At 36.4% G+C, this 14,551-nt stretch overlaps 1 protein-coding gene across 1 annotated transcript; it reads right to left on the reverse strand.

Moving 5' to 3' along the window:
• Positions 1–5,779: 5,779 nt before the first annotated feature.
• Positions 5,780–8,818, reverse strand: LOC132180654 (receptor-like protein 33). Its single transcript, XM_059593551.1, has 2 exons — positions 6,494–8,818; positions 5,780–6,415 (listed from the first exon to the last, which is right to left on the reverse strand). Exons 1-2 carry the CDS (start codon positions 8,816–8,818, stop codon positions 5,780–5,782), a joined length of 2,961 nt encoding a protein of 986 aa, XP_059449534.1.
• Between the last annotated feature and the right edge of the window lie 5,733 nt (positions 8,819–14,551).

The raw sequence follows: 14,551 nt of genomic DNA on the forward strand, positions 1-14,551 counted from the left end.
GTTATTTTTCTATTCTGCACTTTTCTACTTCTTAGATGATCTTGGAATTTGCATTTGTCACAACAATTTATATCCTTAACAGAATATGACTTGAGAAACATTCAGATACAGTAAGACAGCTGCAGTTGTCCACTGCATTTCTTTACAAAAAAACACACAACAAACTGTTAGTTCTTGTGTTGGCTTAATTCAGTTCCAAAATGCAGATGCTACTGTTCACGGCTCAAACACTGATATAGAATACTCAGAATCCAATCTCCACCGTTCATAATGTAGATTCATGTGTTATGAACGTCCCTGCAAAATTCCTAGACGTGTGAGTAGGTGATAATTGGAGTCGTTTTAGAATTTTCAATTGGTATCAGAGCGGGTTCACTCTGTGAAGGATTTATTTCCTGAGTGTGATCCGAGACTCCATATCAAATGTCTCATACTGTTGCTCCTAATTCTCTTCCCGTCTTTGACGGAACAAATTATACGCTTTGGAAAATTCGTATGAGAGCATATTTTAAATCCATTAATGTTTGGCATATTGTCGAATTTGGATGGACACGTCCAAAAAAAGCAATAGCTGAATGGACAACAGAGGAAAAGAATAATGCTACTGCGAATGACAAAGCTATAAATGCTATTTACATCTCTGTTTCAAATGAGGAATTTTCTAGAATTTCTAGATGTGAAATAGCTAAGGAAGCCTGGGAAACTTTAGAAATCACACATGAAGAAACTAAGGTTGTTAGAACTTCAAAAATTCAAATGTTGGTTTCTCAGTTTGAGGAGATTAGAATGCAAGAAGATGAAACTTTTGATGAATTCTATTCAAAGCTTAGTGCCATTAGAAACTCTACCATTAATTTGGGAAAGAAAATGGATGATGCTAAAGTGGTGAAAAAATCTTAAGATCTTTGCCTGAGAGGTTTATTCCCCAAATTGCTGCTATACAACAGAGTAAGGACTTAGATACTATGAGAGTAGAAGAACTTGTAGGTTCCCTTCAAACCTTTGAGCTAATTCTTCCTAAACACAAGAACACCAAAAATATTGCTCTTAAGGCAAAAAATGTTAAGGTTGACTCTTGTGGTTCATCTGATGAGGATTCTGGAAATGAGGAAGAAATTGCTATGTTTGCTAAGAAGTTTAGGAAATTCTTTAGAGCCAAGAAAGGAAATTTTAGAAATAGCAATTCACAATTTTCTAAGAAATCTAGAAATGAGAATGTTGAGAAAGGAAAGTCACCTAAAGGTATCAAGTGTCACGAATGTGGAGGACATGGGCACATTCGTGTTGACTGTGCTAACTTGAGAAAGTCAAATGGCAAGGCATTTAATGTGACTCAAAGTGATGAGTCAGACAAGGACGATGCTGAACAGAAAGTTAATTACTTAGCATTTGGAGTTAGTTATGAGAGTGAGCATGAGAATAGTGAGTGTAATTCTCAAGACAAACAAGGTGTGTCCGATAATGATTCGGAAGAAGAAGATGATTTGCAAAATGCTTATAATAATCTCTTTGTGGAATACACTAAACTGAAAAAGCTGAATAAGCAGCAATTGAAAAAACTCAATGAGGTTAATCTTGAAAATGATCAACTTTCTGTCACCTTAACTGATTCTCTTGCTACTCATAATACTTTGATGTCTGAAAATCAAATGCTAATTGCCAAAGTGAAATCCTTAGAGAATGAACTGAATGAATCAAAGAATCATTTAACAAAATTCTCTAGTGAAAAGCTAAATCAAATGCTACATAATCAGAAACATTCGCTTGATAGAACTGGATTGGGTTTTGATAAATCTGCTATTTTATCTACTAATGTTGCTTCTTCTTCAAAGATGATTTTTGTGAAACCAGTGAACAAAGAAGATAGCTTGGCTGAAAAGAAGGTAATTTCTCCTCAAATTTCCAAAGGTGGAAAAGGTAAGGGAACTTTAACTGATTCCTATATGTCTAGATCTAAGTTGAGAAGTATGCACATGTTAAGGAACCAACCTTCTCAAAGGTTTATTGCTACGTGTCATAATTGTGGTAAGATTGGACATATTCGTCCTAAGTGTTTTCAGCTTAACAGTCATGAGCCTAAAAGAGAATATTTCCATTCTAGAAATAGTTATGAGAAATTATTCAACATGATGAGAGACGTAGTAACATGGTTAGATGTCTTGGATAAGAGTCACACAGTTGTCCTTGATGTGAAGAAAGTTTGGATCAAGAAGATTAATACCATTCACCCATTGAGGGGGAGTGGTAATGGACTCACCTAGATTAGGTGGGTACATAGACCATGCCTAGAAATTGAGCATATTGATATTTGTCTATAGCTGTTCTAGGGCATTTTTTTTCTTAATTTTTGTTTGCTTTGTTTTTATTTTCTTTGATTATTTTTTATTCTTTTAGATTGTTTTAATTGTTAGATACTCAGTTTCTCATGTCTTGTGCTCAAATGAATATTTTACATATGAGTGGGTTCAATATTTCTGCAATTTACATCTATTGCTCCATATGTTTCTGATAAACCTTGTTTTTCTGAAAACTGTTAAAGGAGTAAGAGTCAGTTTTTCTCATGTTCGAAATTGTGCACTTTTTGCCCCCATTAGGTTTAGATTTTTGTTATATGTTTGGAAAGTTGGAGAAAACATTTTGTTTGGAAGATAGGCAGTGTAGAATCTTGCCACTTGACCAACTCGTTAGTTGAACCTAGCTCCAAAAAATTCCACCATTTTCCAAAAAAAAAAAAAAAGAATAAAAAAAAAAGGGCATAAAATAAGCTCAGATGATTTCATTTTGCTTCTGTCTGTCCCTAAAGAAAGAATCAGTGATCAAATCATTGCGGAAATAGATGATTACTAAAGGACATGGTAAAAGAAAATGATCAGTCTCAGGGGGAGTGTATCGGATGAGGGAATCTAGGTCCTAACATTATAAGGTTTTACTGTGATTTGAATCAGACTGCTGGTCTTCCTTTACAAAATGTCTGCCTAGATTTACCTTTCATTGATGAAATCTTAGTTAATGGGAGTACTCACACACTACACCATCACATGAGATTTCTGATTATTGCCTACTTGACTGCATTCACAGACCAAGGTTGTGTCATGCATATGGTACATTTACGGTGTAAGTGTAGCTTGTTGATCACTCCGAATTGTTCAGATATTCATACAAGCATGCATGATCTATTGCTTATCTATACAAGTTTTTTTTTGGTGTTTTGTTTTAACAAAAAAAAAAAAAAAGGAAAGCTTTTGGATATTCATTGTGCAATACATGAGTCATTGATGTGTTATCATGTGTGTTTATTTAACTTTTAAAGGGGGAGAAACATGCTTTGCATTTCCAGTGTCCTGTTGTTAATTGAGTCATACATTAAGGGGGCGTTTTGCTGATGTTTCTTTATAATCACGCATCATTTTTTTTCTGAGTTTTATTTATGTCTTCTTGTTCCACATATGCCTTGATGTATTTTGTGAAGTGTTTCAGGAAACATGAAGACCTTTCGTCATTCTGTGACAAAAATGGGGAGTAAATATGGGGAGATGATGGGATTGGCTCGACATTTTGGTTTTGTCACTGAATTGCCAAAGGGGGAGTTTGTTAGTTCTTGTGTTGGCTTAATTCAGTTTCAAAATGCAGATGCTACTGTTCACGGCTCAAACACTGATATAGAATACTCAGAATCCAATCTCCACCGTTCATAATGTAGATTCATGTGTTATGAACGTCCCTGCAAAATTTCAGCTCAATCGGACCACAAACGCCCATCGATCGGAGTTGTTGATGAAGACTGGACAGTCCGGGTCCGGACCTCCAGAAGCCGGGTCCGGACCCCATTTCCAGAAACTTGATTTTTCAAGCAGGGTCCGGACCTCAATTCCCCGGGTCCGGACCCCAGTTCCCGAAAGTGCATTTTATGAGGCCTGTCCGGACCTCAGATCTGCAGGGTCCGGACCTGGCTGACTTATTAGGGTTATTTTCTATTTAAAACACGATTTTGCTACATTTACAAGTATGTATTTTATTGAGCAAATATCTGGGTGCTTAGAGAGAGAGAATTCGTTCTAGATTATTGTTGAAGAGAAAATACGTGAAGCCAATCGGAGTTCCGGTGAAAGGAAATCTTTTAGAAGAATCGTGCCAGATGTTCTGGAAAGGGCTACTGAGGTAGAAGTCAAGTGGGTCACTTGTCGTGTGCAAGGAAGAGTCAAAGGTTTTGTTATTCTTCTTGTATTCCTTATTCTTCTATATAGTGAATTGATTTCCTGGGTTTGGCTGCCCCGGAGAGGTTTTACATTTAGAGAGTTCTCTAAATGCTTTCCTCTTCGTAACCAAATTTCTGTGTTCTTGATTGCATATTTCATATCAGTATTTGGTTGATTTTTTAACTGCTAAGTTAGATCTGTTTTCTGGATATTTTCGGTAAAACTCCTAGACGTGTGAGTAGGTGATAATTGGAGTCGTTTTAGAATTTTCACAAACCACAACTTTCAAAGAATAAACTGATGAGCGAAAACAGAGTACAGGTTGTTTAGGAATTAAATTACACAATACAAAAATACATCACACAAACAAGTCACTCATAATTTGAAAAAACAGGAATGTTTGAAATTACAGCTCTGGTTTCTTTTCTCAACAAATTAAAAAATATTACTAACAAAACTCTTGTTGTTTAACATTTGTTCACCCATGTTGCGCCGCGTGAGATTTTTGTGAACTGTCGTGTCACCTGGGTTTTTAAGAAGTTGTAGTATCAAAGCATTTTTTTTTCCCTGCTTCCACTTCTTTTAATTGAATCTATTAATTAGAATGACTGAACATCAATGGCAATGCAGAGTTCGTTTGAGGTGGTACCTGAATATAAAACTATATTGAAAATTAGGATCAACGTGCGTACGTCCAAGTGGTAATTCTTATCCAATGTCAAAAGAAACACATAATTTTTTTCTTCATATAAAAAATGGTTAGCTATATTCCTTTTGCAGCTAGCATCAATCAAATTTAACACAATTTAGTCCTTCTTTTTCCCCCATGTTTTATTTTTTTGGGGGATAGTCAAAGCTGAAATAGAATGAACTTTTGTTTGAACAAAGTCTGAAGACACATCGAAAATGTGTTTGCTTGAACATAGAGTGATACAAATTAGGAAGACCTGAACAAAACAAACAAGCCATGCATGTGGGTAGAAATGGTTGTATTTTTTTTCTGTATGGTTTTGTTGTTCTTGGATTGGGATGGTTTTGGTGGGCATTTCTTGTTTTCTGTATTTCTTTTGGAAGGAAGGTTCCTGATTGGATATACCAAGTGATTGTAAACGCAAATAAACCAAATATTCTAGGGATTACTTCTGACATGGGCACCTTTTTACCCAGTACAATTTTTTTTTCCCAGGATTTCAAATGCAAGGTAAATAGCACGATGGATGTGTAAAATTTTGCTCATGAACTAAAAGATAAAGCATTGAAACAAGAAACCATCTAAAGAATGTAAAGAAACAACAAATAATGTATTCAGAACCTGTAATTTGAGATGCCATTAGAATTTCTATATCAAATGCAAGAGGGTGGAAACCTTTGGATAAGTAATGCAATCTATATATAAAAGATCCCACCAAAGCATTTTACATACGAACATCTTAATGCCACACTAATCCAAAGTACTACACCAAAACAATAATGAAAAAGGAAAGAAACACATTACACACAGAGAAATAAGATTAAAAGTAGAAAACACCGGTCTAATAATACATAAATTGATTTGGAAAGGTATCTTGCACAAACTATTTTATTTAATTTCTGCGTCTCCTCCAACTCACTGGCCTTATTCGTAGGGTCTTCATTAACCAATCATGTTTCCTTGCGATCACTATTGGCCCAATTATTACTCCAACAACAAATCCAAATACATATCCAATCACAACTATTTTCCAACCAAATTCAAATGGTGATCCAATGTCTTGACTTTCTTGAAAGATTGAAGGGTGAGAAGGTGGCTCATTAGAATTCCCACATTTCCTTGTCAATGGTCTTCCACACAATCCTGGATTCCCCTGAAATGATTTGTTTTCAAATGTATCGAATTGCCTCCCTTGTGGTATAGGTCCCATGAGATTGTTACGGGAAACATTGAGGAATCCTAAGAAAGTAAGTTGTGTTAATTGTTGTGGAATCTCCCCTGATAATTTATTATGAGAAAGATCCAATGCTTCCAACTCTGTAAGATTTCCTAAAGAGGATGGGATGTGACCAATAAGAGCATTATTAGAAAGATTGAGCAATTGAGCTCCCTTTAAATTTCCAATAGATTCAGGTATCTCTCCAACAAATTTATTGCTTGAGAAATCAATGGCTATGAGCAATTCTTGGACCTTCTCGTAGAACAAATTATTGCCTTTGTTTGTCATCATCATAGAGTAACTATAAGCCTGGAGCCAATAGGAATACCCAAAACCTTTTTGCTTTTGAAAGTTTGAGTATTCTTGAATATATGTTGACAGATGCACATTCTCAAAACTTTTGGCCTTCCAATTTTCAAGAAGTCTCAATGGTAGCTTTCCCATAAAATCATTGTGGGAGATGTCAAGGATTCGCAAGTTGGGAAACTTAAAATAGGTTTGAGGTGTCCCCATTGAACCATTGAATTTGTTTGACCGTAAAATAAGGACCTCTAAATTTGGAAGATGTCCCAACCAAAATGGAAATCTACCAATGAATTGGTTATCATTAAGATCAAGGACCCTGAGCCATGTACACTTGGCCAGCAATCTCGGTAAATGCCCTTGGAATTTGTTTTGACTGAAATTTATTATCCTCAATTGGCCTCCTCCTAACCAAGTCTCTGGAATGCTTCCTTGAAATTTGTTTCTTCGCAAATCAAGTACTGATAGTGAAGCACCAAAGTTGTCTAAGCAGTGCGGAAGTGAACCACTTAAGTTGTTATTTGCCAAATCAAGGACTTGAAGAAAAATCAAAGTGCAAAACAATTTCGGAACATTTCCAGTCAATGAATTATTTGAAATATCGAAATGCAAAGTGGCGACTGGTGGAATAGGAAGTGATCCTTGGAGCGAGTTTGACTCAAGATCAAGAACTTGTAGACTCGCGGTGCTTTTGTTCCACATCCATTCTGGGACTTGGCCATGAATCTTGTTGTTGGAGAGGTTTAAAAACACCAATTCATCTTGGTCTCTAAGAAAATTTGGAAATTTGCTCAAGTTGCACGAAGAAAATCCTAAAACTTGAAACTTTTGAAGAGTTGCATTGGCACTGGTTTCTTTAGTAAGTAAAGATAATTGATTACCAGAAATATCCAATGCAATTAAATGTTTGAGCTTAACAAACTCGGCAAACTCCACAATGCCGTTAAGGTAGTTTTCAGAAAGATAAAGAACTTGAAGATTCTTGAAGTTGAAGACTGAGTTTGAAATTTGACCATGAAGTTTGTTGGTGGAAAGGTCCAAGAAAAGTAATTGTGTGAGGTTCATAGGCCCAAAAGTAACTGGGCCAGTTAACTGATTGTTGCTCAAATTAATGGCTTCCAATTGTGTTTCATTCATAAGCCCAAAATGCAATTCACCACTCAAAAGGTTCTCGTCTAGATAAATGTCAATCAATTGTGGCAAGTTTACAAGCTTAGTAGGAATTGGACCTGTCAATTTATTGCCGGAAATGTCTAAGAAATTGAGTTGAACAAGGTTTTCAAGTGAAGGCGGGATGTTACCCACGAAAGCGTTATTTGAAAGCTCAAGATGATTGAGTTTAGAGAGGTTGCCAAATGAAGACGGGAGGTTACCCACGAAAGAGTTTCTTGAAAGGCTAAGTTCAACGAGTTTAGTAAGGTTACCTAGTGAAGATGGAATGGACCCCGAAAAATTGTTGTCAAACAATAGCAACTCTGTGAGTGAGCCAAGGTTTCCCATGGAAGCGGGTAGCTCACCAGTGAAACTTGTGCCTGCCAGATTCAATGCTTCAAGCGGACCACTCCATGTAAAGTCAGGCAAATAACCGATGAGGCCTTCATTGCCAATTACAGAAAGAACTCGCAAATTTGATAGCTTAAAGATGCCGATTGGAAATTCCCCGTGCAAACCACATCCACCAAGAGAGAGGAATGTTAACAAAGACAAGTTTGCCAAAATATTAGGTACCGTAGAGCTAATGTCCACCCCACTCAAATCAAGCTTTTGTAGGCGGGTCAAATTTCCAACTAGGCTTCTTAGGCTGGGCTTTTTGAGTTCCAAATGGGGATATCCAAGAAGGGGGATATCATAGTCTTGAGATAAATCGAGGGATGACAAGTGCGACAATTGTGAAATTTCTAACGGAATTTGACCAGAAAAGTTAGACCAAGAGAGATTGAGATGTGTTAGTCTTGAAAGATCACGTACCTGGTGTGGGATATGAGAGTAGTTAAAGTCATTGAAGGCAAGGTTAAGCCTTTGGAGATGAACAAGACGAAAAAGGCTACTAGTGGAGTTAATAGAACCATATAGACAGCTACTACTGAGGTCCAGCCCAATTACATGACCTGTGGCTTCATCGCACTCCACCCCATCCCATGAGCAGCAATCACTTTTGTCTCCTTCTACTGTCCACGACGCAACCTTTTGACAAGAAGCAGACTGATATATCATTCTACTATGACCAAAAGGATCATAAGATGCAGATTCATTGATGATAAAGCTTTGCTTGAATTTCAACAAGGCAGAGCTCTCATCATGATGGCACAGGGGTTGCATAAAAGGAGAAGATTGACCAACTATAAGATGTAACCGTGAAAGTAAGAAAAGCAAGGCCATGAAAATGAAGAGAGAAAGCGAGAAACCCATTGTGTTATATCACTGTTGGATATGCTTGGTAAATGGTAATGAAGCTCATAATAAGGAGAGAGCTTTAATTTATAGGCTGGATTTCGATTTCGCTTGGCGTTGAAAGCTTTTGCGAGTATGTCCAGAACTGTGCAAAGAAATGATGTGTCGGCCAGATGGTATGTACGGGCATCTATAATTGAGTCTTTTGGTCATCAAATGAATAAATAAAAATTAGAAGGGCCTAGAACTGGTACTCCAAATTAAGCTGAATAGGATCAGTCTTGCGCTAGCTTGAGTAATATTCCTAAAACCTTTTTTTTTTTTTTTTGGTGTATGTTTTTCTTGTGCTCCAAAATTTATATGACTTTTAAATTATTATTAGATTTATGGTAAATTATTATTGATTTTTTTAAAAATAAATAAAAAAATAACACTTTCAGTCATAATTATGAGCATTATTTTATAATTAATAGTTAAGTGCGCGCGCGTAACACGCCTCGTCAATTGGCGTCTTTTTATCTCATTTCCAACTTTTTATTATCTAATTGCCTGATTTTCTGTCATGATAATAATGATATTCAAGAAGGGGTCACAACTAATATCCACGATTAAATGGATCTTATCCCATGTACACTTTGATTTTACATCCATTATGGAATAAGTTTTGTGGTGATAACATTTAAAAAGATGGCACTCTTTCATAAAGAGTACGGTCCACTTAAAAGAAGTCGTCCACTATAATTATTTATTACAAAGTTATAGCTTCTAGATTTGTATGCAAAATCATTAGGATCACCTAGAGTAATTGCAAAAATGATAGAAGTTCAAGAAAACTAAGTAAAAAGGACAATTATCGTCGTTTTAACACGTCAAAAAATTTTCTGACGTGCCAAGAGTTTTTTTTTTACGGCATTTTCTGACACGTCAACAATTTTTGATGAGTCAGAAAATGGCACGTCAGAAATTTTCTGACGTGTCAAGCGTTATGACACGTTAGAAAATTGTTAACATGCCAATTTCGAAACGTTACTAAAGTTTAAAAATTATTAAAAAAAATTTAAATTTTTTTCTCCGATTTCGTTTCTCTAGCACGTACGCCATTCTCTCTCTCTCTCTCTCTCTTCTTTTCTCCATTTTCTCACTGTCTCTCTCTTCTTTTCTTCCATTTTCAAAAACCCAAACCTAAAAAATCTTCAAAAAATCAAAAACCCAAATCAAAAAATCAACCTGAAAAATCAAAAACTCAAACGTCAAACCCAAAAAATCTTCAAAAACCCAAAAAATCTTCTTATCTTCTCTTCTTCTTCTCTTCTCCTTTTTTTTTTTTTTTCTTCTTCTCTTCTCCTTTTCTTTTTCTTCTTCTTCTTCTTCTTCTTCTTCTTCTTCTGCTGCTTCTCTTCTCCTTTTTTTTTCTTCTTTCCTCTAGAAGGAGCTGGTCGTGCAAAGAAAAGAGGGAGAGTGTGGGGAAATAAAAGAAGAGGAAAAGAATAAATAATAAAAACAGGGAATCTTGATATAGTTAGAACATTGGCATATTGTTTATCTTATTCGAGTATGGTTCGCGGTGGATATCAAAACCCTACCATTTTATTCTTATTATTTCTATTCCATCTTTTATTACCTTTTCATTCTTTTTACTTCAATTAAATCTTTTATTTCGTTTCATTCAGTAAATTAACTTAGAGAATTAATTTTAAGCATAATTACAGCAATCCTCGGGGGAATGATCTCGTGTTTGCTTTATATACTATCATTTTCATATTGTGCACGTGCGATTAAAACGTACAATTTTTCGTCTATTAATTCAGGTGGATAATTGCACAACAAATACCCACGCCCATCCTCCTCCCACCTGAGTCGATTGCAGCATCCCAATTGCATTTCAGCATACCCATTGGCGGCGCCTTCCAGACTTTTGTAGCTTGTTGGCCGGTTTTCTGTCCACCAGATTGCATGCTTTGTTCTACTATTTTTTATTAATTTTAAATCAATAGGAGAGAGGAGAGTAAAAAATAAGAATAGAAAATTATATAACTTTTACTTGTTGGCTCTTGAATTGGAGGGAGTGAATTGAGATGAATTAAATTTAAAGTAATGCAAGGAGTTTGTTAAATAAGTCTTTTTAGTAGTTTTGTTAAATTTAAATTTCTAGGTTTTAATTTCTCTCTAGGGTTTTCTCACTTTCTCTCTAGTGCCGCAGCCTCAAGTAAGCCCCCTCCCCCATGGTGAGGGGAGGAGGGATGGCCGTTTGCTGCCTCCCTTCTCCCCCTCGCCTACCCTTACACTGGGTGCCAGTAGTTTACTTGATGTCCCTGGCCCAGGTTGCCACCTCCCTACCCTTTTTCTGCATCCCCTTCCTCTTTGTTCCGCTTTTGTCCTTAGCGGGGCTCTCTGGTTGTTTTCTGCTCCTTTCCTTTTTGTTTCTTTGCTGCGTTTTTGGTGTGATGTTCTTGTAGCCTTGCTTGTGTGCCACTCGGTGTGGGTGCTGATTTTGAGGGTTTCTTTCAAACTCCCCCCAGTATTGTTTTGTGTTCGCCGCCGATCTCCTCCGCCCACTCTACCACCCACCGTCCGATGCTGGGTCTTTCCTCGTGCCCCTCCAGCAATGAGCTTCAACATCCCCTGCTGCGATGGTTTTCCGGCTAGCTGGCGATCGGTTTCGCCACCCCCCGTCCACTGTTTTGGGCTTTTTCCGTGTCCCCACCGCGTCGAGCTTCCATCGTTCCCTTTCAGTGTTGGTTTTCGGTGAGTGCACAATTAGCATCCACGCTGCGTGTGCTTGTTCCCGTTTGTTTTATTTTCCTCGTATTGTCTTTGTTCATGTTTTATCCCTGTATGCATTTCATTCCTGTTATTTGCTTGTAATAAGGCCCTACCTCTTTGGTTCGCCCACGTTTTATTTAGGTTTTCTTGCTTCTGTTTTGTATTAAGGTTTGGCCACTCGATCTGCCTGCTTGGATGTGAACTGAACTTTGGTCCAGATCTTTTAGGTCGTGGATGTGAATTTTAGTCCAAACCTTCGAGTTGTGGACGTGAACTTCATCCTGGCTTTTAGGTCGATGAGGAATTTGCGTTACCTATGCATTAGATTGCGTCTGTCTTATGCAGATCTGTTATTTCAACTTAAAACTAATCATAGGTTAGCGAAAGTTTTAGGTGATATTGTATCCTTATAGCTTTGGCTATAATTTGCATTTTCAGGGCTTTGTGCTCCTGCGATGTAAGAGTTTTATGCTCGTGATTATTATCAATGAAATTGGAATGTATTTGTTTCAAAAAAGAAAAAAAACAAAGTTTTGTAAAGTTTTTATAGAAAAATTTTATGTAAAGAGCCCATTATAAATGCTTTTAGCTAGTTCGAATATAAATAAATCAAAGAGAGATGTTAGTCTACGATGAGTTACTACTTTCTTTGTTAAAAAAAAAAAAAAAGAAGGAAAAAAATCAATGCATAATAAACTTTATGGAAGAGAAAATTGTGCGTCACGAAGATTAAAAGTGCTGAATATGGAAAGAGAGCATCTTTTGTGTATACGTGGCATAAAGGGTTGGTTTTGTGTCACCAATTAGAAAGTGACACCTAAGCCAATCTTACCAAACTTAAGTTTGAAAAAAAAAAAAAAAAAATCTACACCAGATTATATCAAGTATGAAAAAAGAAACTTAAAAAACTAATAAAAAAAAACTTAAAAAATTAGAAGGATGGCTGCCGCGCCCCGGGCCTAGGGATGGCGCGGTCGGGGATGGTGCAGCCACCACCACCACCACCCCACTTGTTGACTGCTGGTTCTAATTTTTTTTTTTTTTTTTTTTAATTTTTTTTTCTCATATGTGATATAAATCCTGTGCTTTGCTAGTATGTATTTATTTTGTTTCAAGTTGATGTGGCGAGGTCTGAATGGTGGGCATAAAAGTCCCCTTTTGTGCAAGGACCACACTAAAGTTATTCTCATATGGAAATGACTTTCGTGAAGGAAAGTGTAACATGCATCATGAATCTCTTGGCATAGAGGTCGCGTGGTTCAAATAATGTTTAGTGGGCATCTCTTGCCTACGTGCCTTCATAGTATTAATATATTGAGGAAAAAAAAAAAAATCACTTACACCTTTAAATATAAGTGATTTTGTAATCATAATCTCAAAATTTAAAAGTCGATTTGTAATATGTGTTTCATGTTTGAACCCGTTTTAATTTTACCAATTTTTTTTTTTTTAAATGTCGTGTTGGATTCACCCACGACTGGTTGTGGGTTGCCAAAATTTTCGCTTTTGTTTGTGAATTGTCACTGAGCAATGTTAAATGTCCCCCATACATCCCTAAAAAAATGATGTGATTTTTTTTTTTTTTTTTTTTTTTTTTTCTATAAAAATGCCTTTTCTCTATTCATTGGATAAAAATCGAGCAAGTTGCTATAACAAAACAATATCATAGATACAATAAGAAATTTCTTCCATCCAAATTTGATACATGCTTTGTTTAGCCCTTCGAATGTCCTCATCCCAATCAATTTTCAGATCGCAACATATTCCGGTGAATCACGTCTCTGACCGATGCCCGGTCTATCACAACTTTCTCAACTAGACAATAATTTAATTACTAGCATTTCCATCTCCGCTACAAGTGCATTCTCAAATGCAATCTCCTTCACTGCCTCTACCATCAATAATAGTTTTGCATATGCCTGATAATTCTTCCATCATCGGCCATTGATTTGTTCCCAGCATATTTTGAAGTGACTTTTAAAATTACAATTTGATCAAAATCCAAAAATAATGTATCGCAAATTTCATAATAATTTTAAAAGTCACATCAATTTTGGAGACACGAAGATGACATATAACATTACTTATTTTCACTTTCTTTGTTTTTTATTTTTCAGGGACATTTTGGCTATTTTAACAAAAAATGAGCAAAATTAAAAGCGCCTAAAACATTGGATACTGATGTTGCAAAATTTAAATCTTGAATGTAGGTTATGATTAAAAATCACTCATATACTTAGAGTACTAGCAACAGACACCCTCTAACCCATTCTCTTCCTTATATATAAGGAAAATTTAAAAAAATTACAAAAAGTCACCTGTAGCAGCTTCCCTATTGCTTCCCTACACATTGGTGTAATATCCTAACAGAACACTTGTTTTAAAGGACTAATAATTTACTAGCAAGCGACAAAACATTTTCATGAACATAGTTTTATAACCCGAAAACCTAAACCCCTTATGAGTAGCCCAACCCCTTAAGCTATTTCAAACAAAACCCAAGAACTTTACTCTTTGACCGAACGTTCGCCTTTAACCAAAGTGCGAGCGTTTTCTTGGGGACCACCACAAGCATTCGTTGACCAATCTTTGAGCCACTGGGTAATACCCAAACGTATGCTTGAATCCTTTTATCCATTGTGTAATACTACGCGAACGTTCGTTCCTATAGTTCCCCGAACGTTCACTGACAACTCTAAAAAGTAATTTTAACTCATTCTCCACCTTTTTCAGAGGAGAGCACGCCCCAATGCCCTATATAAAGCCCTCCCTTCGACCCTCAACCCCTCCTCACACCAAGAAACCCTAACCCTAGAAAAGAAGAGTGATTTAGGAGGAGTAGGAGAAAGCCTTGGTGGAGTTTTGTCACCATCAAGGTAATTTCTTGTTCATTCTCTTAACCTTCATGTTGTTCTTACTACTTTCTTAAGTATCACAAGTTTTAAAGATGTCATGACAAGTACTTATACTAATTTTCTTACAAAGGTC

This window comes from Corylus avellana, chromosome ca5, assembly GCF_901000735.1.
Source record: "Corylus avellana chromosome ca5, CavTom2PMs-1.0".
NCBI lineage: Eukaryota > Viridiplantae > Streptophyta > Magnoliopsida > Fagales > Betulaceae > Corylus > Corylus avellana.

Bases quoted from the DNA above. Each gene is read 5' to 3' on its own strand.
- LOC132180654 (XM_059593551.1), bottom strand. From the start codon at position 8,818: ATGGGTTTCTCGCTTTCTCTCTTCATTTTCATGGCCTTGCTTTTCTTA. The intron at 6,416-6,493 runs GTGCATCTGTCA...TATTGGCTCCAG, and splicing joins AGGCCAAAAGTTTTGAGAAT to GCTTATAGTTACTCTATGAT.